The sequence below is a fragment of the Aquarana catesbeiana genome, linkage group LG04, assembly GCF_042186555.1.
Source record: "Aquarana catesbeiana isolate 2022-GZ linkage group LG04, ASM4218655v1, whole genome shotgun sequence".
Classification (NCBI taxonomy): domain Eukaryota; kingdom Metazoa; phylum Chordata; class Amphibia; order Anura; family Ranidae; genus Aquarana; species Aquarana catesbeiana.
The window spans coordinates 350,421,989-350,449,313 of record NC_133327.1 but is presented as its reverse complement, the minus strand read 5'-3'; the positions used below and the strand labels follow the sequence as shown (position 1 = coordinate 350,449,313).

At 39.5% G+C, this 27,325-nt stretch overlaps 1 protein-coding gene across 1 annotated transcript in view; it reads left to right on the top strand.

Moving 5' to 3' along the window:
* Positions 1-27,325, top strand: part of USP45 (ubiquitin specific peptidase 45) — a 317,389-nt gene that overhangs the window by 121,916 nt on the left and 168,148 nt on the right. The window contains exons 7-8 of the mRNA XM_073626986.1: positions 3,475-3,567; positions 13,964-14,094. Coding sequence (XP_073483087.1) covers positions 3,475-3,567; positions 13,964-14,094 — 224 coding nt within the window. The remainder of the gene's footprint in view (positions 1-3,474; positions 3,568-13,963; positions 14,095-27,325) is intronic.

The following is a 27,325-nucleotide window of genomic DNA, read 5'->3' as shown; positions in this document are numbered from 1 at the left end:
GTCATTCATTTCAATTATAAAGTGCTACAGACATCAATTATTTTAATGAACTATAAGCTGTTGCATGTTATTACGGCGGTACACTTAAAAACATTATGTGGTATACTTAACATTTGTACTGGATTCCTGCAGAAATAATCACATGGTGTACTTTGCAGCTAATAGGGTCAGCCTATGCTGCATTTCTACTTCAAGGGTTTTTGCTCCCTTGAAAAGAAATGGACACTAAAAAAAAGCAATTGGTACAAGCAGGAGACAGTGCCCCTCTTCCTGTAGGAAGGCATTCACTTTACAAGCTTAAATAATTATAATTAATGATAATTTAGATAAATTGCCATTTACCTGCTAACTAGTACTTAGCATCAAGGTAATCAAATTAATTCTAAGAATATGGAGTTGCGCAACCTAAATGGAATTGAAACACCTATTCTTTTATTTATTTATTCAAGAAGTCAACATGAAATTACATAATGAATAATAGACAAGTCCAAGTGAAATTTGCACCAATGATACAATCACAAATCCACATTACAATGAAACATTTGACTGTATCAATTTTTCAATTTCACCTGCAGACATTTATATTTCCTTACTACCGTTTTGGTTTCCTATGTTATAAACCAGGAATGGGAAAAGGACTTTCCGTACCAAAACTGGATGGGCCTGGAAGTACCTATTCTTAAAATAAATGAGATTGCACTCCTAAATTATAGTTCTCTTGTATGTTATGACAGGTGAGATTGGATTGGCTGACTGCCTCCTTTTCTTTTGCTCACACCTCTTAAATCTGCCCCATGGAATTTATTTGCGTAATAGCTCCACCTTTCTGTAGCCCAGTTTTTATAGACAGACTTCCTGCAATACATTATGTGTAGTGCACTCTGACCACACTCTGTCATGCATTAAATTGAAATTTCCTGTTCTCTTTGTAACAGTATTTATATTTAACCCTTTCATGACTAAGCCTATTTTTGAAATTTGGTGTTTACAAGTTAAAATCCGTATTTTTTGCTAGAAAATTACTTAGAGTTCTCAAACATTTATATATATATATATATATATATATATATATATATATATATATATATATATATATATATATATATATATATATATATATATATATATATTTATATATATTTTTAGCAGAGAATCTAGAGAATAAAATGGAGATTGTTGCAATAGTTTATATCACACGGTATTTGTGCAGCGGTGTTTTAAACGCAAATTTTTGGAAAAGGGACACTTTCATGAATTTAAAAAAATCCAAACAGTAAAGTTACCCCAATTTTTTTGTATAATGTGAAAGATGATGTTACGCCGCGTAAATAGATACCAAACATGTCACCCTTTATAATTGCACGCACTCGTGGAATGGCGACAAACTACGGTACCTATGAATTTCCATAGGCGACGCTTTAAAGTTTTGCTCTCGCTCTGACCACCGTGGCGATACCTCACATGTGTGATTTGAACACCGTTTACATATGCGGGCGCGACTTCCGTATGCGTTTTCTTCGCTGCGCGAGCTCGCGGGGACGGGGGCACTTTAAAAAAAAAAAAATTATTATTTATTTTATTTATTTTTATACTTTATAAATTGTGTTTAAAAAAAAAAAATTTTTTTTTTTACTTTTATTGCCGTCACAAGGAATGTAAACATCCCTTGTGACGGTAATAGGTGGTGACAGGTACTCTTTGCACTTCAAAGTATTCAGATCGCCGAAAACGGCGATTCTGAATACTGTATATTTTTTTAAAACTGACGCCATTGGCAGCCGAGTAAACAGGAAGTGACGTCATGACGTCGCTTCCGCGTTTACAATGAGAAGGCTGGAACGAAGCCGCCCACAGCTTCGTTCCAGCCCGCCCCCAGCCGCCGAAGGCAGCCGATTGGACACCGGGCCTCCCGATCGCACGGGAGGCCCGGTAAGAGCGGCGGGAGGGGGTTATGTCCCCTCCCGCTCCTCCGGTATAACAGCCGAGCGGCTTTTAGCCGCATCGGTTGTTATACTCGGGTAGCCGATCGCCCGCTGTAAACAACGGTACCGGGATGATGCCTGCAGCTGCAGGCATCATCCCGGTATAACCCCGGAAAGCCGAGTACGCATATCTGCGTACGGTCAGCGGGAAGGGGTTAAATAAAGGGAGGCTACATTAATTGTAGTCAATTGTATTTGTTTAAAGCAGAACTCCATGAAATGTATTTTTCCGTGAAGTGGGGCCGTGCCCACACTGCATGGGTTAACTGCTCGTTTTGTTCAGGGATGCACCAAAAGGCTGTACTTACCTGATCCTTCGATCATCCGGAAAACAGTGCTCCCCCACGTCCACTGGTGGACTGTTCTTGCCGCCCTCACATCCAGAGCGGGTCTATGGGAGTTATGATGTCAGGAACAGTCCATACACAAGACTGCTAGCATGCTGACGGTAGGAGCAGCAGGGACTGGTCTTGTGCTCAAAGGATCAGCGGATTGGGTAAGTATTTCTCCGTTTCTCCTAGGCAAAACCCATGGGTATTTCTATTTTGCTTTTTTGCCGTTTTAATTTCACAACCAAAGTTTGTTACAGATTTGGTTTGAAAAGCATGCTGTACTTTCAGATGTTAGAATATAATATTTTTTGCCAAGGGCCCATAAAAAAGCAATTCCAGACAACAGGTGCAACTAATGGAGGAACAGTCTGATTTTGGCGCACGTGTCGGTAATGTTACCAAAACTGGTGCAAATGCTTGCTTGATTTTAGGCACAGGTAGTTCCTAAGCTACCACCAGAAATGTATTGTTAGAGCTATACTACTATCTCCTGATTTTCTTTATCCATTTCCCATGTCACTAATCAGTCACATTTTCAAGGCAGGTTAAAAATCTGATTGGTGGCTTTAGTAAACTGTATTATTAACCATTGTTTTAACAATAAAGGCTAAGATCTTTTTGGAACCTTTATGTGGCTAAGCTTGTGGAGATGCCCATTTGCTGCAGCTTTAGGGGAGTATTTCTTAAAGGGACCTCCTCAGACCTGGAGGTAGCGTCACTCATGGCTGGTTTGATAGCCTGGTGCTCCCCCAGAGCATTACTATGTGTCATAATCACTCTCATCCTCCCTGGCTCTGCAACAGTGAGCTATTCCACATACTTGCCGGGGACACTGTTATTTTGGTACATCACAAGTTGCCTTAACACATTTTCAAAATTATGAGCCTGTGGTTCTTCATTTTACTAAGAATAAGATCTTTTTTAAGAACATGTTACACATATTTAGGGTGTAACCTCTACCTAAGCCATATTCCTTTTTTTGTGGAGTCTGCTTTCTTTAAGGACCTGAACACCTATGATAAATGTATTTGTAGAAAACTGACTAGACTTCTTCAGTATAGAAAACCAGACATTTCAGATGTTCTAAAATTATTGATTTTTCATTTTGCTGTTGTTGCTTCTGTTGAATAATGTCTTCTGTTCCAATTTTCCATTTTTAGAACCTGACACATACACATTTGTTAACTGAAGCCTTGGCTGAACTGAGAGAGAGAAGTGCAAAACTGAAGATTTGCCTAACTGAAGAGGATATGGTAGGCCAATTTACATAATTTACGGAACCAAAAAGAACCGCAGTTCTTACTCCCAGAGTCTGCTAGTGTATGCGGGCACAGCTGCTGGCCGAGGGGATAGCTGTACTTTGCCAATGGCAGCATAAGTGAAACTTTATTATTCCTGACAAAGAAATCAAAAAGGGCTTAGTCATAGAAGTCAGAGAAAGCAAGGGAAAAGCCCATTTATGCAGCTTTCATAAAATGACAGATATAAATATTATTTAATCAGTTGATGACACTGGGCATACTGCATACAGGACACGTGTAGAATGTCATGTCTTCCTCCTATGCTGCTGCTCCTATTGACTGGCAATTCCCTGCTCTTAAAATGAAAAAATGAAAGCCAGGAGTTGTGTATATACTGTACAGGACATCAGCTCTAGAAACTGCTGCTGTCAAAAAAGGCCATCTGAAAAAGAAAGATACAAAGTAACATTGTTATTTTTGTATGTACTCTATTTCATTATTCCTCAGATCAAAGGGATGAGCTTGGATATGCAGATACCAGTTAAAGCCAGTTAAATAAACCTGACATGGAAATATTTTTTTTTACTTCATTTGTAAATAACATGATATCTCTTTATGTGACAACACTGAAGAAATAACACTTTGCTACAATGTAAAGTAGTGAGTGTACAGCTTGTATAACAGAGTAAATTTGTTGTCCTCTCAAAATAACTCAACACACAACCATTAATGTCTAAACCGCTGGCAGCAAAAATGAGTACACCTTAAGTGAATATGTCCAAATTGGGCCCAATTAGCCATTTTCCCTCCCCAGTGTCATGTGACTCATTAGTGTTACAAGGTCTCAGGTGTGAATGGGGAGCAGGTGTGTTAAATTTTGTGTTATCGCTCTTACTCTCTCATACTGGTCACTGGAAGTTCAACATGGCACCTCATGGCAAAGAACGCTCTGAGGATCTGAAAAAAAAATTGTTGCTCTATATAAAGACGGCCTAGTCTATAAGAAGATTGCCAAGACCCTGAAACTGAGTTGCAGCATGGTGGCCAAGACCATACAGTGGTTTAACGGGACAGGTTCCACTCAGAACAGGCCTCACCATGGTCGACCAAAGAAGTTGAGTGCACATGCTCAGCATCCTATCCAGAGGTTGTCTTTGGGAAATAGACATATGAGTGCTTCAAGCATTGCTGCATAAGTTGAAGGGGGGGGGGTCAGCCTGTCAGTGCTCAGACCATACACCGCACACTACATCAAATTGGTCTGCATGGCTGTCATCCCAGAAGAAAGCCTCTTCTAAAGATGATGCACAAGAAACCCCGCAAACAGTTTGCTGAAGAAAAGCAGTCTAAGGACATGGATTACTGGAACCATGTCCTGTGGTCTGATGAGACCAAGATAAACATATTTGGTTCAGATGGTGTCAAGCATGTGTGGCGACAACCAGGTGAGAAGTACAAAGACAATTGTGTCTTGCCTACAGTCAAGTATGGTGATGGGAGTGTCATGGTCTGGGGCTGCATGAGTGCTGCCGGCACTGGGGAGCTACAGTTCATTGAGGGAACCATGAATGCCAACATGGATTGTGACATACTGAAGCAGAGCATGATCCCCTTCCTTTGAAGACTGGCATGCAGGGCAGCATTCCAAAATAATCATGGACTGACCAAGCATGTCTCCAGACTAAACCCTATTGAGCATCTGTGGGGCATCCTCAAACGGAAGGTGGAGGAGCTCAAGGTCTCTAACATCCACCATCTCCGTGATGTCGTCATGGAGGAGTGGAAGAGGACTCCAGTGGCAACCTGTGAAGCTCTGGTGAACCCCATGCCGAAGGGGGTTAAGGCAGTGCTGGAAAATAATGGTGGCCACACAAAACATTGACAATTTGGGCCCAATTTGGACATTTTCACTTAGGGGTGTACTCACTTTTGCCAGCGGTTTAGACATTTAATGGCTGTGTGTTGAGTTATTTTGAGGGGATGAAAAATTTACACTGTTATACAAGCTGTACATTCACTACTTTACATTGTAGCAAAGTGTAATTTCTTCAGTGTTGTCACATGAAAATATATAATAAAATATTTACAAAAATGTGAGGGGTGTACTCACTTTTGTGAGATACTATAGAACAAATGTAAAGGCAAAGTGACCTTCAGGTCTGGACAGACTTTTTTGTATTCTTTGTCCAGAATAAGTATTATACGTTAATGTTGTTCGGAATAACCAAGTTTTACTCATGCTAACATCACCGGTGTGCTAATGGTGTCTTTGCATTAAACTTACCTAATTGTTTTTTTTTGAGACTATCCGTAAATTTTCAGAACCGAGATAAAAGATTCTGCCTTGATCAATAAAGAAGTTGTACTTGCATCCTGTAGTCTTGTTGGCTCCCAGAACCAAGAATCGCAGTCCTTGAGTTTACCATGTAGTACAGGTGGCATTGGTTGCTCATAAGCAATCTTTGAGTCATGTTTTAATTGCAGAGGGAGACAAAGGCCCATTGGGGCACCTGCATCAGCTGCACTGGGATCTCACTTTTTGGTTGCAAGAGTCTTGTTAGGAAAGGGAACCCTTGTACAGTTGTGCTCATAAGTTTACATACCCTGGCAGAATTTATGATTTCTTGGCCATTTTTCAGAGAATATGAATAACACGAAAACTTTTCTTTCACTCATGGTTAGTGTTTGGCTGAAGCCATTTATTATCATACAACTGTATTTACTCTTTTTAAATCATAATGGCAACATAAACTATCCAAATGACCCTGATCAAAAATTTACATACCCCAGTTCTTATTACCTTAATAAGGGTGTTCTTCAGCACCCTTTAACATCAGTGACAGCTTGAAGTCTTTTGTGGTATTTGTGGATGAGGCTCTTTTTCTTCTTAGATGGTAAAGCTGCCCATTCCTCTTGGCAAAAAGTCTCCAGTTCCTGTAAATTCCTGGGCTGTCTTGCATGAACTGCACGCTTGAGATCTCCCCAGAGTGGCTCAATGATATTGAGGTCAGGAGACTGAGATGGCCACTCCAGAACCTTCATTTTATTCTAAGGTAATAAAGAACTAATGCGCACAACCACGCTCTCAAAGGATCATGGGTGATGGAACAAAAATTAGAGAAGCTGCCAACATAAGGGGTGGCCTCACCCACCCTAGTAAGTAACGTAATAACAATCAAAAGTATGTGGCGCTAATCTAGGTGTACCACTCATAATAAATCGAAATTTCAAATAACATAAATCTCAATACTTCCTTAATAGACAATACTCAATACTTCCTTAATAAGCAATACTATCTACTCCCAATAGGGGGCAGCCAAACCAACTAAAATGTTAAATGCTGGTGGTCATTTCAAATAGAAATATATAAAATAAATCATCCAATGGATATAATATTCCTCAACCAAACTATGTGGAAACTGTGACCAAAGGTGATTTTAAACTCAGTGATAATGATGAAATAAAATATTATAGAATAAAATACCAATACCTCAAAAAGTGTCATATAATGTGCATAATTTTCCTCAACATAATAAGTAAAAGCAAAAAAAATTATTTAAATAATACCCAAAATAAATATTGCTGGTAAGTGGATAATACCAAACAACTATAATGCAATATTAAATATAAAATAGCGACTCTATTTCACATATGTAGGCAAAAGTGATCAAGTGCAAAAAAAGTGACATTTGTGCATAGCATATATATAAATGCGACTCTGGAATGAACTCCCAAAATCCAACACCTCTCCCACTCCAAAGTATTTCTAAATATAATTGAAAAATTGTGACATAAAATGTGATCAAAGTCCAAGAAAATATTGCTTCATGCAGTGTGATTCGTAATGTCCGTACAAAAAGTTGGTAATACCATGCCAATAAGGTGACTAAGTGCTGGATTCATTCACTTGAAAACTGGTGCAGCACACAGGTGTTTCCCCCAGCCTCTCACCTCAATCAGCGGCCCCCAATAGGCCAAGTAAAGCAGAAGGTTGATGTTTCTCTGTAAGGGGTGATGATCCAACAGCTGTCCCCCTCTTCCACAAGGTGTGCGTGGGTCAGATTTTTCTCTACTAATCACCAGCGCTCACATAGACCCCAGAATGATAATAGGGAAGAAGGAGATGCTTCCATAGTGAAGTACTTTCAATACAGATTTATTGTAAAAAATAGTAACTTTCATTTAAAACCAAAACTGTCAGCAGAAAATAGCAACAGAGACGATAAAAGCTTCCGGGTACGGCCGTCCCCGAGAAGCGTCGGCACCTGGCTCCTCCTACCCTGACGCATTGCGTCACAGCACGTGACTTTACCAAAGGGCCGTACCCGGAAGCTTTTATCGTCTCTGCTGCTATTTTCTGCTGACAGTTTTGGTTTTAAATGTAAGTTACTATTTTTTACAATAAATCTGTATTGAAAGTACTTCACTATGGAAGCATCTCCTTCTTCCCTATTATCATTCTGGGGTCTATGTGAGCGCTGGTGATTAGTAGAGAAAAATCTGACCCACGCACACCTTGTGGAAGAGGGGGACAGCTGTTGGATCATCACCCCTTACAGAGAAACATCAACCTTCTGCTTTACTTGGCCTATTGGGGGCCGCTGATTGAGGTGAGAGGCTGGGGGAAACACCTGTGTGCTGCACCAGTTTTTAAGTGAATGAATCCAGCACTTAGTCACCTTATTGGCATGGTATTACCAACTTTTTGTACGGACATTACGAATCACACTGCATGAAGCAATATTTTCTTGGACTTTGATCACATTTTATGTCACAATTTTTCAATTACACTACCGTTCAAAAGTTTGGGGTCACATTGAAATGTCCTTATTTTTGAAGGAAAAGCACTGTACTTTTAAATGAAGCTAACTTTAAACTAGTCCTAACTTTAAACAAATATACTCTATACATTGCTAATGTGGTAAATGACTATTCTAACTGCAAATGTCTAGTTTTTGGTGCAATATCTACATAGGTGTATAGAGGCCCATTTCCAGCAACTATCACTCCAGTGTTCTAATGGTACAATGTGTTTGCTCATTGGCTCAGAAGGCTAATTGATGATTAGCAAACCCTTGTGCAATCATGTTCACACATCTAAAAACAGTCTAGCTCCTTCCAGAAGCTACAAAACTGACCTTCCTGTGAGCAGATTGAGTTTCTGGAGCATCACATTTGTGGGGTCAATTAAACGCTCAAAATGGCCAGAAAAAGAGAACTTTCATCTTAAACTCGACAGTCTATTCTTGTTCTTAGAAATGAAGGCTATTCCATGCGAGAAATTGCAAAGAAATTGAAGATTTCCTACAACGGTGTGTACTACTCCCTTCAGAGGACAGCACAAACAGGCTCTAACCAGAGTAGAAAAAGAAGTGGGAGGCCGCGTTGCACAACTAAGCAAGAAGATAAGCACATTAGAGTCTCTAGTTTGAGAAACAGACGCCTCACAGGTCCCCAACTGGCATCTTCATTAAATAGTACCCGCAAAACACCAGTGTCAACATCTACAGTGAAGAGGCGGCTGCGGGATTTTGGGCTTCAGGGCAGAGTGGCAAAGAAAAAGCCATATCTGAGACTGGCCAATAAAAGAAAAAGATTAAGATGGGCAAAAGAACACAGACATTGGACAGAGGAAGACTGGAAAAAAGTGTTGTGGACGGATGAATCCAAGTTTGAGGTGTTTGGATCACAAAGAAGAACGTTTGTGAGACGCAGAACAAATGAAAAGATGCTGGAAGAATGCCTGACGCCATCTGTTAAGCATGGTGGAGGTAATGTGATGGTCTGGGGTTGCTTTGGTGCTGGTAAGGTGGGAGCTTTGTACAGGGTAAAAGGGATTCTGAATAAGGAAGGCTATCACTCCATTTTGCAACGCCATGCCATACCCAGTGGACAGCGCTTGATTGGAGCCAATTTCATCCTACAACAGGACAATGACCCTAAACACACCTCCAAATTGTGCAAGAACTATTTACAGCAGAAGCAGGCAGCTGGTATTCTATCGGTAATGGAGTGGCCAGCACAGTCACCAGATCTGAACCCCATTGAGCTGTTGTGGGAGCAGCTTGGCCGTATGGTACGCCAGAAGTGCCCATCCAACCAATCCAACTTGTGGGAGCTGCTTCTAGAAGCGTGGGGTGCAATTTCTCCAGCTTACCTCAATAAATTAACAGCTAGAATGCCAAAGGTGTGCAATGCTGTAATTGCTGCAAAAGGAGGATTCTTTGATGAAAGCAAAGTTTGATGTAAAAGCAATGTTATTTCAAATACAAATCATTATTTCTAACCTTGTCAATGTCTTGACTCTATTTTCTATTCATTTCACAACGTATGGTGGTGAATAAATGTGACTTTTCATGGAAAACACATAATTGTTTGGGTGACCCCAAACTTTTGAACGGTAGTGTATATTTAGAAATACTTTGGAGTGGGAGAGGTGTTGGATTTTGGGAGTTCATTCCAGAGTCGCATTTATATATATGCTATGCACAAATGTCACTTTTTTTGCACTTGATCACTTTTGCCTACATATGTGAAATAGAGTCGCTATTTTATATTTAATATTGCATTATAGTTGTTTGGTATTATCCACTTACCAGCAATATTTATTTTGGGTATTATTTAAATAATTTTTTTTGCTTTTACTTATTATGTTGAGGAAAATTATGCACATTATATGACACTTTTTGAGGTATTGGTATTTTATTCTATAATATTTTATTTCATCATTATCACTGAGTTTAAAATCACCTTTGGTCACAGTTTCCACATAGTTTGGTTGAGGAATATTATATCCATTGGATGATTTATTTTATATATTTCTATTTGAAATGACCACCAGCATTTAACATTTTAGTTGGTTTGGCTGCCCCCTATTGGGAGTAGATAGTATTGCTTATTAAGGAAGTATTGAGTATTGTCTATTAAGGAAGTATTGAGATTTATGTTATTTGAAATTTCGATTTATTATGAGTGGTACACCTAGATTAGCGCCACATACTTTTGATTGTTGCTTCATTTTATTCTGCTGTAGCCAATGACAGGTCGACTTGGCCTTGTGTTTTGGATCATTGTCATGTTGGAATGTCCAAGTACGTCCTATGCGCAGCTTCTTGGCTGATGAATGCAAATGTTCCTCCAGTATTTTTTGATAACATACTGCATTCATCTTGCCAACAATTTTGACCAAATTTCCTGTGCCTTTGTAGCTCACACATCCCCAAAACATCCACCTCTGTACCTTTCATTATAGGCCTTGTTGACTCCTCTCCAAATATAGCGTTTTGTGGTTGTTGTCAAAAAGATCAATTTTGGTCTCATCACTCCAAATGACTTTGTGCCAGAAGGTTTGAGTATGGTCTCTGTGCTGTTTGGTGTATTGAAAGTGGGATACTTTGTGGGATTTGTGTAGTAGTGGCTTTCTTCTGGCGACTCGACCATGCAGTCCATCTTTCTTCAAGTGCATTCTTATTGTGCATCTTGAAACAACCACACCACATGTTTACAGAGAGTCATGTATTTCATCTGAAGTTATTTGTGGGTTTTTCTTTGCATCCCGAACAATTTTCCTGGCAGTTGTGGCTGAAATTTTAGTTGGTCTACCTGATCGTGGTTTGGTTTCAACAAAACCCCTAATTTTCCACTTCTTGATTAGAGTTTGAACACTGCTGATTGGCATTCTCAATTCCTTGGATATCTTTTTATATCACTTTCCTGTTTTATACAGTTCAACTCCCTTTTCCCGCAGATCCTTTGACAATTCTTTTGCTTTCCCCATGACTCAGAATCCAGAAACGTCAGTGCAGCACTGGATGAAAGATGCAAGGGTCTGTCAGGAGTCCAAAAACACATTGACCTTTTATACACACACTAATTGCAAGCAAACAGATCACAGGTGAGGATGGTTACCTTTTAATAGCCATTCAAACCTCTTTGTTTCAACTTGTGTGCATGTTATCAGGCCAAAATCACCAGGGTATGTAAACTTTTGATCAGGGTCATTTGGGTAGTTTCTGTTACCATTATGATTTAAAAAGAGTAAACACGGTTGATTGATAATAAATGGCTTCAGCCAAACACTAACCATGAGTGAAAGAAATGTTTTTGTGTTATTATTCATATTCTCAGAAAATCTGCCAAGAAATCATAAATTCTGCCAGGGTGTGTAAACTTATGAGCACAACTGTATGTGATTGCATGGGGGATTCCTATGAATTCAGTCAACAATAAGTATAGCCTGAGTATGTCCTATAAAAATTTCTAGGAAGATTTTGTTTTCCACAATTTAAATTTAAGATCTTTTACAAATAAACATTTCTTTTACACGCATTTTGATGTATAATGGGTATCTAGAGAATAGGATTGTTTGATTGTTGAGTATAAAATCTTTGCTAATAGATATAATCTCTTTGTAGAGCTGCACGATTCTGGATAAAATGAGAATCACGATTTTTTTGCTTAGAATAATGATCACGATTCTCAGCGTAACATTATCTTTCACATTATACAAATAAATTGGACTAATTATTTAACAGAAAGAGCAATCGGTGCAAATACACAATAGATTGCTAAAAAACAATTGTTTGCCAGCTGAACACTTATAAGGTAATCACAACACCTGAAAGTAAATCAAAGATTAAAAGAAGTGCAGCACAAAAAAATTAAATTATCAAGGGTCTCTGCTAAATATATATATAATTTTCTAGCAAAGAATACTGTTTTTAACCAGTTCCCGACCAGCGCACGCCGATGTACGTCGGCAGAATGGCACGGCTGGGCAAATGGGCGTACCCGTACGTCCCTTTGAATTTGCAGCCATGCGATTGTGTTGCGCGCCGCCGGCCAAGAGCTCTGCGTGTTGGGTCGCAGGTTCCGCAGACTCGATCGCCGTGGGGATACCCGCGATTGCCTCACGGAGAGGACGAACGGGGAAATGCTAATGTAAACAAGCATCTCCCCGTTCTGCCTAGTGACAGTGTCACTGATCTCTGCTCCCTGTGATCGGGAGCAGAGATCAGTGACGTGTCACATGTAGCCACCCCCCCCCACAGTTAGTAACACTCCCCAGGACATACTTAACCCCTCCCTAGCCCCCTAGTGGTTAACCCCTTCACTGCCAGTGTCATTTACACAGGAATCAGTGCATTTGTATAGTACTGATTGCTGTATAAATGACAATGGTCCCAAAAATGTGTCAAAAATGTCCGATGTGTCCGCCATAATGTCGCAGTCATGATAAAAATCACTGATCACCACCATTACTAGTAAAAAAAAAATTAATAATAAAAATGCCAAAGAACTTTCCCCTATTTTGTAAACGCTATAACTTTTGTGCAAACCAATCAATAAACGCTTATTGTGATTTTTTTTTTTTTTTTAACCAAAAATATGTAGAAGAATACATATCGGCCTAAACTGAGGAAAAAAATGTTTTTTTAAATATTTTTTGGGGATATTTATTATAACAAGAAGTAAAAAATGATGCGTTTTTTTTCAAAATTCTTGCTATTTTTTTGTTTATAGCACAAAAAATTAAAACCGCAGAGGTGATCAAATACCACCAAAAGAAAGCTCTATTTGTGGGAAAAAAGGACGTCAATTTTGTTTGGGAGCCACTTTGCACGACCGCGCAATTGTCAGTTAAAGCGACGCAGTGCTGAATCGCAAAAAACGCACTGGTCAGGAAGGGGGTAAATTCTTCCGGGGCTGAAGTGGTTAATTTTTAAGCAACAAATGTCAGAAAAAGGCTTTTGCCGCGTACACACGAGCGGACTTTACGGCAGACTTTGCCCGGCGGACTTTTCGACGTAATTTGCAACAGACTTTCTGAATGAACGGACTTGCCTACACACAATCCACCAAAGTCCGTCGAATTTGTACGTGATGACGTACGACCGGACTAAAACAAGGAAGTTCATAGCCAATAGCTGCCCTAGCGTGGCTTTTTGTCTGTCGAACTAGCAAACAGACGAGCGGACTTTTCGACCGGACTCGATTTCGATGGATTGATTTAAAACATGTTTCAAATCTAAGTCCGTCCAACTTTTGAGAAAACAAAGTCCGCTGGAGCCCACACACGATCGAATTGTCCGACGAAATCCCATCCGCTGGGCAAAGTCTGCCGTAAAGTTCGCTCGTGTGTACACGGCATTAGTCTTTAAGTGGTTAAACTGCCCTCATTTACAGACCATGTTCATCCCTTTGATCTAAAAGAACCAAAAGATACATTGTTTCTTTTTATCTGGCATTGAGCAGAGAACAGCTCTGCACTGAATCGTGGAAATGCCCGATTAAGATCGTGAGGGGGGTTAAATTGAGATTGCAATATTGTAACGATTAATCTGTCTCTTTGTATATAATTTGAAGTGAGGATGTTTTGGGTGATTGTTTTTATACATCTTATTTGTAGGATCCTTTGGTGATCAGTCTTTCCAACCCTGGCCCACTTACCTCTGCAGTGGTCTTGTTCTTGCACAGTATAAAAGAGGCAGGCAAGGAACCCGTGTCTCCTAAAATGCTCTTCAGCCAACTTTGCCAAAAGTAAGAAATGGCTTTTTTTCATATGGCTTTTGGGGGTAAGCATATACAGTAATTGTAACAGATTGCATATGTCAAGAAGTTATGATTCTTTATGGCCTGATTTAGTGAAGATTAAGATGTTTAGTGAAGATTAGGGCAAGATTAAAGTGGTATTAAACCCAAAACGAAAAATGTAATATATTGCAGTTTACCAATCCTTAGATGTGGTGGCTGCATTCCTTTTCTTTATTAGGCTTTTTCCCCCACTCTGTTTGCACCTGGTGATCTGGCCAGTAACACACTTCTTGTATTGGAGTGCCCCCAATCTGGATGAATGAGCACAGGGGGAACCTTTGGACAGCAACATTGTCAGTCTGGGGGGAGGAGAGTGTACTAGCACAGTGGTCATCAACCCTGTCCTCAGGGCCCACTAACAGGCCAGGTTATATGCATTACCTTGGGGAGATGCAAACTAGAATACTGCAATCACTGAGTAGCAAATGATATCACCTGTGATGTATTTCAGTTATCCTGCAAACCTGTCCTGTTAGTGGCCCTGAGGACAGGGTTGATGACCACTGTACTAGCAGGTTTAAATACACTAACAAACTGACGCTGAACTCCAGCTAACATTTTATAAGCAGTTGCAGAAAGCTGTTTTTTTTCTCTTTTTGGGATAAAGGATTACATACATAAATAAAAGCTGATCATTGTAAGCACTCCTGCTAGTGGTAAAAGGCTTGTCACATCCCTGTACCTTGATACATCTGCAAAAGAAATTGTTATTTTGAAAAACAGACTTACATGAATGAAAACCTAAAAAAGAAAAAAATGCAGCCATCACATCTAAAAATTAGTGAGCAGAAATATAATGTTTGCTTTTGAGTTTAATACCCCTTTAAGTACATGCCCTTTTGACTCTAGCTGTGGCAAGAGTTACCCAAACCCTGCAATTAAGTTTTGCGACTCTTGGAGATTTCTTTTAGCATCAACAGTTAGCTGCTGAGCTTAATTTGCTAAGCCAGCCAGTTGTAGACAAATTAGCAGTTGTTTGAACTCTACGTCAATTTTTTTTCCCTTAAAGTGGAATGATTGATTTCCTATTATTTTGTGATCTTTTTAAATTCCTCGCCAGACGCTTTCTTTCTGATCTCCTTAGACAGCTTTATTGATCTTGGCATGATGCCGCCACACGTCTGTAGCAAAAAAAAAACACTAGACCCTAGATGCTTTAATTTTAAATAGTACAGGCTCCACCTGCATACTCCCTAAAGCTGGTCATAGACAGTTTGAATTGTGGTTGGTTCCTGCTGATTTGAACCATGTATAGGCAGGCTGAATTTTTCCAAGTTGATTGATCGATCAACTTGGGTACAACCAGCTTGTTGGATTTTACATGCGATTATTGCTAGCAGCTGTTATAGTCACTGTGTTCTCAAAGCGAGGACGGCTTACCCGCCCCCCTGCCACCCCCCCCCCCACCCCCCCACCCCCAGGGAGAACACCATGGCTCCATCGGAGGGATTCCCACATCAATACTGACTATGCTGAGCGATTTTCAAATTGCTCTGTCTATGGCTGACTTAGGGAGGTTGTGATCACTGGCATCTTATCTGGAACACTGGATTCTAATTTCATGGTTTTAAGTGGTGGTAAACATGGGGGCTTTTTCATACGACAAAACTGCATTTTTGTTAATTCAGATCATAAAAAAGGAACACGGTACAAATTTTGTGTCATTGTTCAAGTTTACCATCTTTATTTTTTTGTAGGCCCTGTCTAACTCAAGATCTAATGTGTTCTTGTTCAAAGATTTTGAAAAGATCAACCACATTCATGGGGTGTACTTATGTTTTCACATGACTGTATGTAATTACCGTGGCTGTTTGTCCTTTCCTGGCATGTTTTTCTCCAACACACCTGTTTTAACAGTGCAGTCATGCAGAGGTATCATTCTAGTAAAAGCAACCAGTGTGTTTTATGTATGCAATGGAACACTCTTGTAAATAGGTGAACTGTGGTAAAAGATTTGTTTCTCTATATCTACTTCTTGTGGTGGACATTTCAACTGAATTACCAGAGTGTGTAATTGTCGAAAAGCGCTTAAGTAGTTTGTATACTGAATTCATGTAGCTTGTAAGACCTATTTTATTATTGCAACAAAACTGGGCAGAAGATGGCTAATCACTTAATCACCAACCTAATTATGTGCTTTGCTGGCTCACAGATGTGGTTCTTCCTGATAGAGTGGGACGTTTTGTTCTCTTAAGAGCTTATGCTGCCAAGCAGTAGCGCTTTATTGGTGCTTGTTTTGTTCAGGTCAAGTGAAACTAGAGATGGCTCATGAGCAAAATGGCAGAGGCTCATAAATGCTCTCTTCTGGTGTGCTTCCCAAAAATGATTGTTTTGCTTGGGAAAAAAAAGTACTTTTCTCTAGCCTTTTAGATTATAGTATCTAAAAACTGCTTTAAAATAAAGCAAACATATAGATGTTAGGAAAAAAATGTAGAGTTCTGTATCAGACATACTAGAAGTACTATGAGATCTACCCCATGCTGCATGCTTAGAGTATTCCTACCTCCCTTATGTGATTTATTCTTTGGCTTTACTTTGGGATCACAGTTTGCTGCTTTCACTAGTGTTTTGGTACAGGTTAATCCCTAGTTACATGCTTTGCTTTATTGAGGCTGTGCTAAATGGCATAGTAAAGATTGTGATAGCCAAGTTTTGCTTTTGACCCAACAAAAAAGCATTGTAAAGTAGGAGTCAATGTTCCTAGAGAAATATTTCAGGTGTTAAAGCCCAACTAAGCTTTCATTTAAAATTAGCAAAAGTCCCACTTTGCAGCCGCTGGCGGAAGACAGGCTCTTCTGCTCATGCTGTAGCTGCTTTTGAAAGTAAATGAACTGTAAGCATTGCGCATTTTTTGTTTTAATGAACCTGGATTTTATTTAGCTTCTTCAAACTGAAGGTTTAAATGGGCTTTAATATTATAAGGGTGAGAGCATATGTTTGATCCCTGTACATTCTTTACTTTTGGTGAGTTGGGTTGTGCTATCGCATGTTGCAGAAGATGATAATATTGCTGTGAATTGACACCCAAAGTATGATGTATATTATATCATAGTTATTTGTATTGAAGGATTGTTTTTACTGAAATAGCACTGAAGATCTGTTATGTTGAATTGACCTATATTTGAAGTTGTTTTGGCTCCCTCTGCAGTGTCATCCATGTTAAAGTGGTTGTAAACCACTTTGTTATTTTCCTAGGATCCCCTGAGTTAAAGTTATGTGCCCAGCGTATGTGCTTTATAAAAAATTTGCCGCTTTATAACTTATTTCAGAGCGCCCCTTGGCGCTCACGTGACTGCCCGCTGCTTTCTTCTCCCGATCTGACAACTACAGCGGGAGGGGCTGAGAATCCCAGCTGAAGTCAGCCAGGAGGAGAGGAGGTAGAGAGCGGCGGGCGGTCATGTGAGCGCCGAGTGGCGCTCTGAAAGAAGGTATAAAGCGGCATGTTTTTTTTTCAGAAGGCACATACACTGGAGCACATAACGTTATCTAACACATGTGATTGTATCACAAAGTATTACAAAGTTATTATAGCAGCAGAAGGGGAGGTGCCAGGCACTGACACTAGCTGACAGGCAGGGAGGAGGGGGTGAGAGGGAGCAAGGAGAGACAGCTGGCTGATAGAGGCACATAAACAGACCACGGTGTCTGGGCTCAGCAGCCATGATAAACGTGGTTAGTTTACATGGGGGGGCAGTATCAGCCAGGTATTTTAGATGATAGGAAAGGACAAATTACACAGCATAAGCACTGTGCTGTTGTTCATACTTTAAAGCATGGGCCTCCAAACGATGGCCCTCCAGTTGTTCAGGAACTACAATTCCTATCATGTCTGTGAATGTCAGAGTTTTGCAAGTGCATTACGCTGGTGTACTACTCATTGGTTAACATAGTGTTGTGAAAATCTGTACTCAAATTCCCAACAGCTGTTTGCATGATATCCACAAAAGAAGCAAATTGCATTTCTGCAACCTTACTCAACCTATATGTAGATGAGGTTGCCTGCATAGCATGCTCTGTGCATGCAAATAATTCTTATTTTATTATTATACAGGATTTATATAGCGCCAACAGTTTGCGCAGTGCTTCACACCGTGAGGGCAGACAGTACAGTTACAATACAATTCAGTACAGGAGGAATCAGAGGGTCCTGCTCGATAGAGCTTACAATCTAAAATGGAAGGTTTAGGTAATATTGCACTGTGATTTTTGACAGAAAGTGGTGTTGATTAGGCATGAGCTCAGGAGTGTTTGGTTCCTTCTCCAAACCTCCCTGAACTTTCCCTCCAGGAAGCAGTCCTCTGTACTGTGCCGAATGTAAGCAGTCGAGGGATTTCTGCCATGTATAAAAGGGTTGTGTTATGTGTGGCTGCAGAGAGGGGGAATGCCTCAGCTGCTTATGATTGGCCCAGTACAGTGACCACTTCCTGTTGGGTTTGGAATAGAATCCAAACACGCCAGAGCTCATCCCTACTGTTGATCTGTGCAGTACTTCAAGAAACTTAAAATAATCACCTAAGCAAAAACTTTATAGCTAATTAATAGTTTAAAAACTGAATACATAAATTAAAACAAAACCTCTACATTTTTAATGACTATAAAAGCACTCGTTGTATACAATAACTTTAGATAGTTTACGTCCAACAAAACCAGACTCCTCATGACCAAGCCATGTCTGTGTAGTGTTTTCTGACTGAGATCTCTCCTCATACTAAACTGTTGGTAACAAATTTAGTCTATAATACATTAATACTGTTTGTTTTGTGGTGTTTGAATATTTTTGGTTTCCTTTTCTTTTCTTATTATATAATTTGATACTATATATGCGAATATGTACTTGCTGCAAGTTTACAAAAGTGTTTAGCTTCAAACAGAAGGTGTTATACCCTCTTAAGCTTGTGCGAGCATTTGAAGTATATTTGATAGTTCTGTGTTATCCTAACGAAAAGTTGTATGACTTTATACCTATATTTTATATTTGGTTAAGCCTTCCATAACTTGACCTGTGCAAAATCTATTTGAAAGGTAACAAATTTAGTCATATGTCTAAAATCCTGTTTACATCTGCTTATTGTGGGCATGTAGCAGGAAAAAAACTGCTCGCTATATCCTTTATGCGTTTTCTATCAAAGCACACATTGCATGGAGTTCAGTGGTAACAAATCTAAAGTGCACATGAAGCGCAACATGCAGAAGTGAAGCATACATATTACTCCAACTAGTGCAGTGGTACCTAGTGTCTGTGATCTTCCTGTGTATCCTATTTATATATTTTTTACTAGATGTGAAACACCAGAGGAGGTATGTTACATGCCTGGAGGCCAACATTGACAGCTTTCTGGGTTGCATTATATAATCTACTGCATAGTGGGGAAGCTCAGAAACTCAGCACACATATTGAATTAAAGCGGTTGCAAAGTCAATTTTGTTTAAACTAAAATATAAAAGATGTTTTACTTACCTGCTCTGTGCAAGGGTAATGCACAGAGCGGCCCCAAACCTCATCTTTTTGGGGAACCCGCTTGCACTCCCTGCTCCCTCCTGTGCCACTTCCTATGTAGCACATGGGCGGGCAAAATCACAAAAAAAGCTGTGTGCGTCCATAGATGCATACAACCCAGCTTGGTCCCCGCCCCGTGCTCCCTCCTCTCAGGATTTGACTGTGAGGCTCCTGCTGCTCATAGCCATGACTTTGAGAGCAGAGAGAGGGGAAAGAAGGACTGCGGATGGACACAGCGCTGGATCACTAGAAGACTGCATTAATTACCTTAAAGTGCAACTTCACTTGCTTTCAACATTTACTAATTGTAATCCTCATGCTGCTAGCATTAGTAAATAGATAGAAAGGTATATTATATTTACTTGCACATTTCTTCAATTACTTCCTGGTTTCTGGCCTAGGCAAATTATGTTATACATCCCAGGAGTCTTCAGGAGGGAAGGAGAGGTTTTCTCAGCTAAGCACACAGGGCAGATGGATTCCAGGAAGTAAATGCTACATGAACCATCTGCCATTACTTAAGATGGCCACGACTATAAATGCTAGTGGGTGTTTTCCAAAGTGATTTCTCAACAAAATAAAGCATGGAGACTTGGATGGATGGGGAAGCTTGCTTTGAATATTAAAAACAAATTAAATAGCGTTTTTGATTTGTGGTGCCGATGCAGTGTAGTTTCGATTTCATGCAAAATGTATTAAGGTAACAAAGCTCATTGCAAAAATTGGTAATTACTGACAGTTAGATTTAGCTTTGTGAAAAGCCAGATTGACAGTTGTATGATAAAAGAAAAAGTGCAAGCATTCTTAGTAATGGTCAATGCAACCCAAAAAAACCTATGACTAAATTACACCCATCCAGCATTAAATTCTAATAGCCTGATGTACTTGTAAATGAGTCATACTTCAACCTACAGGCTTCCTTAATAAGTCTATTCTGCCTCTCCTTTTTCTTTTCTTCCACTTCTGATGCCCTGTCTTTCTCATTTTTTTTTTTCAATTTTGCGCCAGCTCTCTAGCTCTTATATTCCGCCACTGCCACCATGCCATAATTATGTTTATAATAGCAATGCATGTCTCAGTCTGGTTACAAATTGTGACACTGCTATAAAAGTCAATATTTTGTACCTTTATTCACATGTATGGAAGACAGAACTCCAGGCAGACAGCTAAATAAATATAAATATATGAACAGTTTGGCATGCAAAATCACTGGCTAGACACCTATGCAACACAGCTCAACCAGGTGTTTGACAACCTTGTATGCTACATGTGTTAAACTATGAATTATGGGGAAAATTATTAGGACAGATTTACGTACATCTGAAACCTGTATGTAAAATGCATTCAGTGCTTATGAATATATAACTGGATTAAATGGTGTGTTTTATCAGCCTGGAGTGCAGCTTTAAAAAAATGTGAATTGAAGCAAAGGTACGCTTTATTAGGGGAATGATTTCAGAGTTATATCAGAATACAACAACATGCTGTTTGTACAGCAAAGCTTTTATTGTGTAAAATATTCAGTCATTATTAAAACCAAAATGGGTTTATTGTTAGACTAGAATACTATTGTGCACAAGCTCACTAACTTTTTGGTATCTATTTTTTTAAGTGGGTTACTTGGCAGATATACAGTTGTGCCCATAAGTTTACATACCCTGGCAGAATGTATGATTTCTTGGCCATTTTTCGGAGAATATGAATGATAACACAAAAACTTTCCTTTCACTCATAGGTTAGTGTTTGGCTGAAGCCATTTATTATCAATCAACTGTCTTTACTCTTTTTAAATCATAATGACAACAGAAACTACCCAAATTACCCTGATCAAAAGTTTACATACCCTGGTGGTTTTGGCCCGATAACATGCGCACAAGTTGACACAAAGGGGTTTGAATGGCTATCATCCTCACCTGTGATCTGTTTGCTTGTAATTAGTGTGTGTGTATAAAAGGTCAATGAGTTTCTGGACTCCTGACAGACCCTTGCATCTTCCATCCAGTGCTGCACTGACGTTTCTGGATTCTGAGTCATGGGGAAAGGAAAAGAATTGTCAAAGGATCTGTGGGAAAAGGTAGTTGAATTGTATAAAACAGGAAAGTGATATAAAAAGATATCCAAGGAATTGAGAATGCCAGTCAGCAGTGTTCAAACTCTAATCAAGAAGTGGACAATGAGGGGTTCTGTTGAAACCAAACCATGGTCAGGTAGATCAAATAAAATTTCAGCCACAACTGGCAGGAAAATTGTTCAGAATGCAAAGAAAAACCCACAAATAACTTCAGGTGAAATACAGGACTCTCTGAAAACATGTGGTGTGGCTGTTTCAAGATGCACAATAAGGAGGCACTTGAAGAAAGATGGGCTGCATGGTCGGGTCACCAGAAGAAAGCCATTACTACACAAATGCCACAAAGTATCCCACTTACAATACGCTAAACAGCACAGAGACAAGCTTCAAACCTTCTGACTCAAAGTCATTTGGAGTGATGAGACCAAAATTAGGCTTTTTCTCCACAACCATAAACGCTATATTTGGAGAGGAGTCAACAAGGCCTATGATGAAAGGTACGGAGGTGGATCGCTGATGTTTTGGGGATGTGTGAGCTACAAAGGCACAGGAAATTTGGTCAAAATTGTTGGCAAGATGAATGCAGTATGTTATCAAAAAATACTGCAGGAACATTTGCATTCATCAGCCAGGAAGCAGCACATGGGACGTACTTGGACATTCCAACAGGACAATGATCCAAAACACAAGGCCAAGTCAACCTGTCATTGGCTACAGCAGAATAAAGTGAAGGTTCTGGAGTGGCCATCTCAGTCTCCTGACCTCAATATCATTGAGCCACTCTGGAGAGATCTCAAACGTGCAGTTCATGCAAGACAGCCCAAGAATTTCCAGGAACTGGAGGCTTTTTGCCAAAAGAATTAGGCAGCTTTACCATCTGAGAAGATAAAGAGCCTCATCCACAAATGCCACAAAAGACTTCAAGCTGTCATTGATGTTAAAGGGGGCAATACATGGTATTAAGAACTGGGATATGTAAACGTTTGATCAGGGTCATTTGGGTAGTTACTGTTGTCATTATGATTTAAAAAGAGTAAAAACAGTTGACTGATAATAAATAGCTTCAGCCAAACACTAACCCATGAGTAAAAGGAATGTTTTTGTGTTATCATTCATAATCTCTGAAATATGGGCAGTAAATCATAAATTCTACCAGGGTATGTAAACTTATGAACACAACTGTGTATGTATATATATATATATATATATATATATATATATATATATATATAATTCTGCCTTTTTAAGTTGTGGTCTGACCCAGTCACCCATGTGAATTGTATGTTGTGACTGGTCGCCTCAGAACTGTATCTTTGGTTTACTGGAGTCTCAAGCTGCACACCAGGTCCTGCTGATGCCAGTGCTGAACAGACCGTGGTGAAATGGCACAGTGACAATGCCTCCATTGCAGCAGGCTGCAGTCCCCACCAGGGTTAGCAGGAGGTTTCATTACTTCCGCCTGCTTACACTGGATAGAAGCTGGCCAGGAACTGCATTCTGTTTTTTTTCGTTCTTTTGAGGCATCCATATTTTGTGACTAGCTGTTGAGCATTACATTCCTTCTGTACCAGAGGGACTAGTCCTGTATCTGGAAGCAATGTGTTGCATGACCCCTCAGTCCAAATCAGAGTGGAGCAGCAGTGACACCGTTGGCATCCCAAATGGTATTTTACAGCAGAAAGTGTAATTCAGCAGACTAATTCCTACATTCTCAGGCTGTCAGTGCTTTTACAAAGACAAATATGTTTTGCAATTTAAGCCTCTTCATGTCTCGTATTGAATTGAGAGGTTTTTATTTTTACTTTTTTGCTATCCATGTAAGTGTACTGAAATAAGTGAACATACTAACCATACTTCATATGTCCACATAATATAATCTCATAATATTTTTGTAATATTATAATTCCTATTATAGAGCAAAACACTTGAAATGATCCAGCAGGTTTTTAAACTTCCCCTCCATCATAACCTTCCCTAAAAAATTAATACATTTATTTATCTGTTCTTTTAATAGAATTGGAGACATTTGGTCCAGTGTTTGCTAGCATGGTTGACTAAAAGTCAGTAAAAGTGTCTTTTTTTTTTTTTACAATACAATTTTCTTTTTTAATTTAAAACGTCTTGAACTTCATACTGTCATGATTATAGTGTAAAATGCTTCCTTCCCAAGAGGGGAGATGGAAGAAGAGAGGCTATAGCACAGGGTGGATATAAATCAATGAGTTTTTTAGAAAAAATCAGATTTTGTTTTTTTTTATTTGAATCGATTTTTTTTTTTTAAATGTTTATCAAATTTATCTAAAGATAGTTTTCTATTTAAAATACATGAATAATTGAGTTTATTCTGCATGAACTGGAGCTTAATTGTGTAGTATGAGGCTGTATATTCTGCAATATTTACATTTTTTGTAAACTCATTCTATGAATCCAAGCTCTGCAAGCTGAGATAACATGCACTGCATTGGTGCATTCACACAACGTCATAGTAACCATGAGATAAAACAAATTTCAGGAATATTCCTTTATCCCATTGTTTTGCAAATCTATGTACACTACAAACTATGATTGAATCGGTTCTGATATCGCTTTACTAACCTGACAGCTTATTATTCTAAATAGGAAACCTTCATTTTGATTGCAAATATTAAAGATTCTAACTACCAGCAAGAATGAGTTCTTACATTTAAAGCGCACCTGTCATTTCAGATCCGTCATAGCAGCGCCTGTTGGTGGGCATCCACTCACCTACTGCCACCATGTCCCTCACCTTGTTGTGTCAGTGCCGCATCACCAGCCATCCCATTAAAGTGAATGGGACTGTCGGTTAGTCGACAGCGGGTCAGAGGAGGAGCCGCTGTGGGACAGAGATGACAGTTGCTATTTTAAAAATTATGATTTAAATCGAGTTGATTTAAGTCAAGCCTTTTTACTAGTGATTTAAATCAGGTTTTAAATCGACTTGATTTAAATCAAATCCACCCTGCTATAGGATGATAAACGAGTGTGGACTGCTGAGTCAAAATTAAAGATAATTTTATTAAATCACAATTCATTTTAAATCATAGTGCTCGAACAAGCAAAGCCTGTTGGCATGCTGTTGTGTCAAAGACACACGACATAAAACAAATAACAAAACAAAATACACAAAACAAACCTCCAGATACCATCCTATCTCTAATGAACTAACTGTAGTTTTCTTTAAAAGGTCGTCAGTAGACATTGGCTGGAAAAAACTCTGGTCAATGAAGGAGAAGCATATCTTTAACCACTTCAGCCCTGGAAGGATTTGCCCCCTGTCCAAGCCCTTTTTTGCGATATGGCTCTCCAACGCTTTAACTGAAAATTGCACGGTCAAGTGACGCTGTACCCAAACAAAATTGACATGCTTTTTTTCCCACAAATAGAGCTTTCTTTTGGTGGTATTTGATTACCTCTGTGGTTTTTATTTTTTGCGCCATAAACAAAAAAAGTGTCAATTTTGAAACAAAAGCAATATTTCTTACTTTTTGCTATAATAAATATCCCCCAAAAATATATAAAAAAAATAATTTCTTCCTCAGTTTAGGCCAATATGTATTCTTCTACATATTTTTGGTAAAAAAAAATCGCAATAAGCAGTATATTGATCGGCTTGCGCAAAAGTTATCGCGTCTACAAAATAGGGGATAGATTTATGGCATTTTTATTATTATTTTTATTTTATCAGTGATGGCGGCGATCTGCGATTTTTATTGTGACTGCGACGTTGCAGCGGACAGATCGGACACTTTTGACACTATTTTGGGACCATTGACATTTATACAGCGATCAGTGCTATAAAAATGCACTGATTACTGTGTAAATTGTCACTGGCAGGGAAGGGGTTAAACACTAGGGGGCGATCAAGGGGTTAACTGTTCAAAATGGATTTAAATCATTGCTAATGAACAAACACTTCTCTCCGCCTTTATTTTGAAAGGAACAGATATAAGATCTGATATTTGTCATTTGAAATTATGAACATTTCTGCTAGCACAATTACAACATCACACATCATAATACGCTCCTTTAAAAGATTTGAATAGGGGCAGCTCCAGCCGAGCTGAGAAAATACTGAAAAGGAGCCCTCAGATACCTGCCCGATGTCCAGACAAAGCTACGCATACGCACAGCGAAATGCGTTAAAGTCATCACCACCCGGACGCCACAACCTCATTCCCTACAGTGTTGGCGAGCATAGAGGAGGATCTCTACTGCTCTGGATGGGAACACCCAGTGAATAGGAAAATCCACACATATACACTCACAAGTCTGCTCGGACCCCACTTGGAGTAGCAGGAAGCCAGGAGAGGAATATTGATGCTTGGCAATACACGCGCAGCTGCACATCCAGCCAAAGCAACCTGGTCGCCACATCCCTGTTGGGGTATGCACGGGAGCGAGATAATTTACAATCTGGATCCAAACCAGCGCGATGGACTAAGACCTGAGGACCGGGGATTCCATGGGAACGGTAAAGTACCGGCAGACATTGATTAAGACTAAAGTGCTCTACTTGTAACCAATACTTTTTCTGCTAACCCCAAAGCCCAGCCTCATAAATCTCTATACACCATTCCTCAACGTCATCACAAATGCTGGACAGACTGAGTAATTACAATAATTAGGGTGGAACCCTGTGAAGAGCAGCAAACAGTTATGTTCAGTCTCTGGCTGATTGAGAGGGGTTCCTGACCAAGATCCAGCACATGAGTGCAAATAATTGCATTAGCCACCCACTTTCCCTAATAACTATTCATGGGATCTTCCTCGCCCAGTATCCAATTTTTAGTCCAGAACCCCATAGAATTCTGTTTGCTCTCTGTTTCCATCTGCTCCCCTATCCTAAGCTCGAGCCTCCAAAGGGATTGATGCATTGTGGCACTGCCTAAACTTCCCTTGCTAGTTTGATACGGTATTTACATTATTAGAAGTGTCCCCTTGCACCAATTAATTTGGCGTCGGAACGTTTGTTTTTTTTTGTGTATTGTGTTTTGTTATTTGTTTTATGTTTTGTGTCAATGTGTCTTTTGACACAACAGCACGCCAATAGGCGCTCGGCTTGTTAGATTTTAGTATTCCCCACTGGGTGGCTGCATGCAGCACTATGATTTTAGATGAATTGTGATTTAATAAAATTATCTTTAATTTTGACTCAGCAGTCCACACTCCTTTATGATCATATAGCCTCTCTTCTTCCATCCCCCTCTTAGGGAAGAAAGTATTTTTTCCATGTATGCCTTGAGGCTGGATGTTTAGCCATATAATGGTGTGAGTTGGATAGGACAATAGCTATTCAATTGCCTTCTTTTCATTTTGCTTTTTACTTATAATGTAAAATGCATTTCCCTCTCGGAGATTGTATTGTAGGTTGTATCATGCCTGTGAAAAGGTTGTTATTAAATTAACTGGCCTGAGCAGAGGACCAATTCCCTGATTCATGCGCATTATCCAAAGAGTTGACACATTGACTGGTTAGGATTGGATCTGCTGTGTCCTCAGTCTCTATGCAAAAAACCAATGCGCTCGCAACGCTAAGACCCGATAACAAACTCCTAAGCTAAACCTTAGAGTTCTTAAAAAAAAAAAAC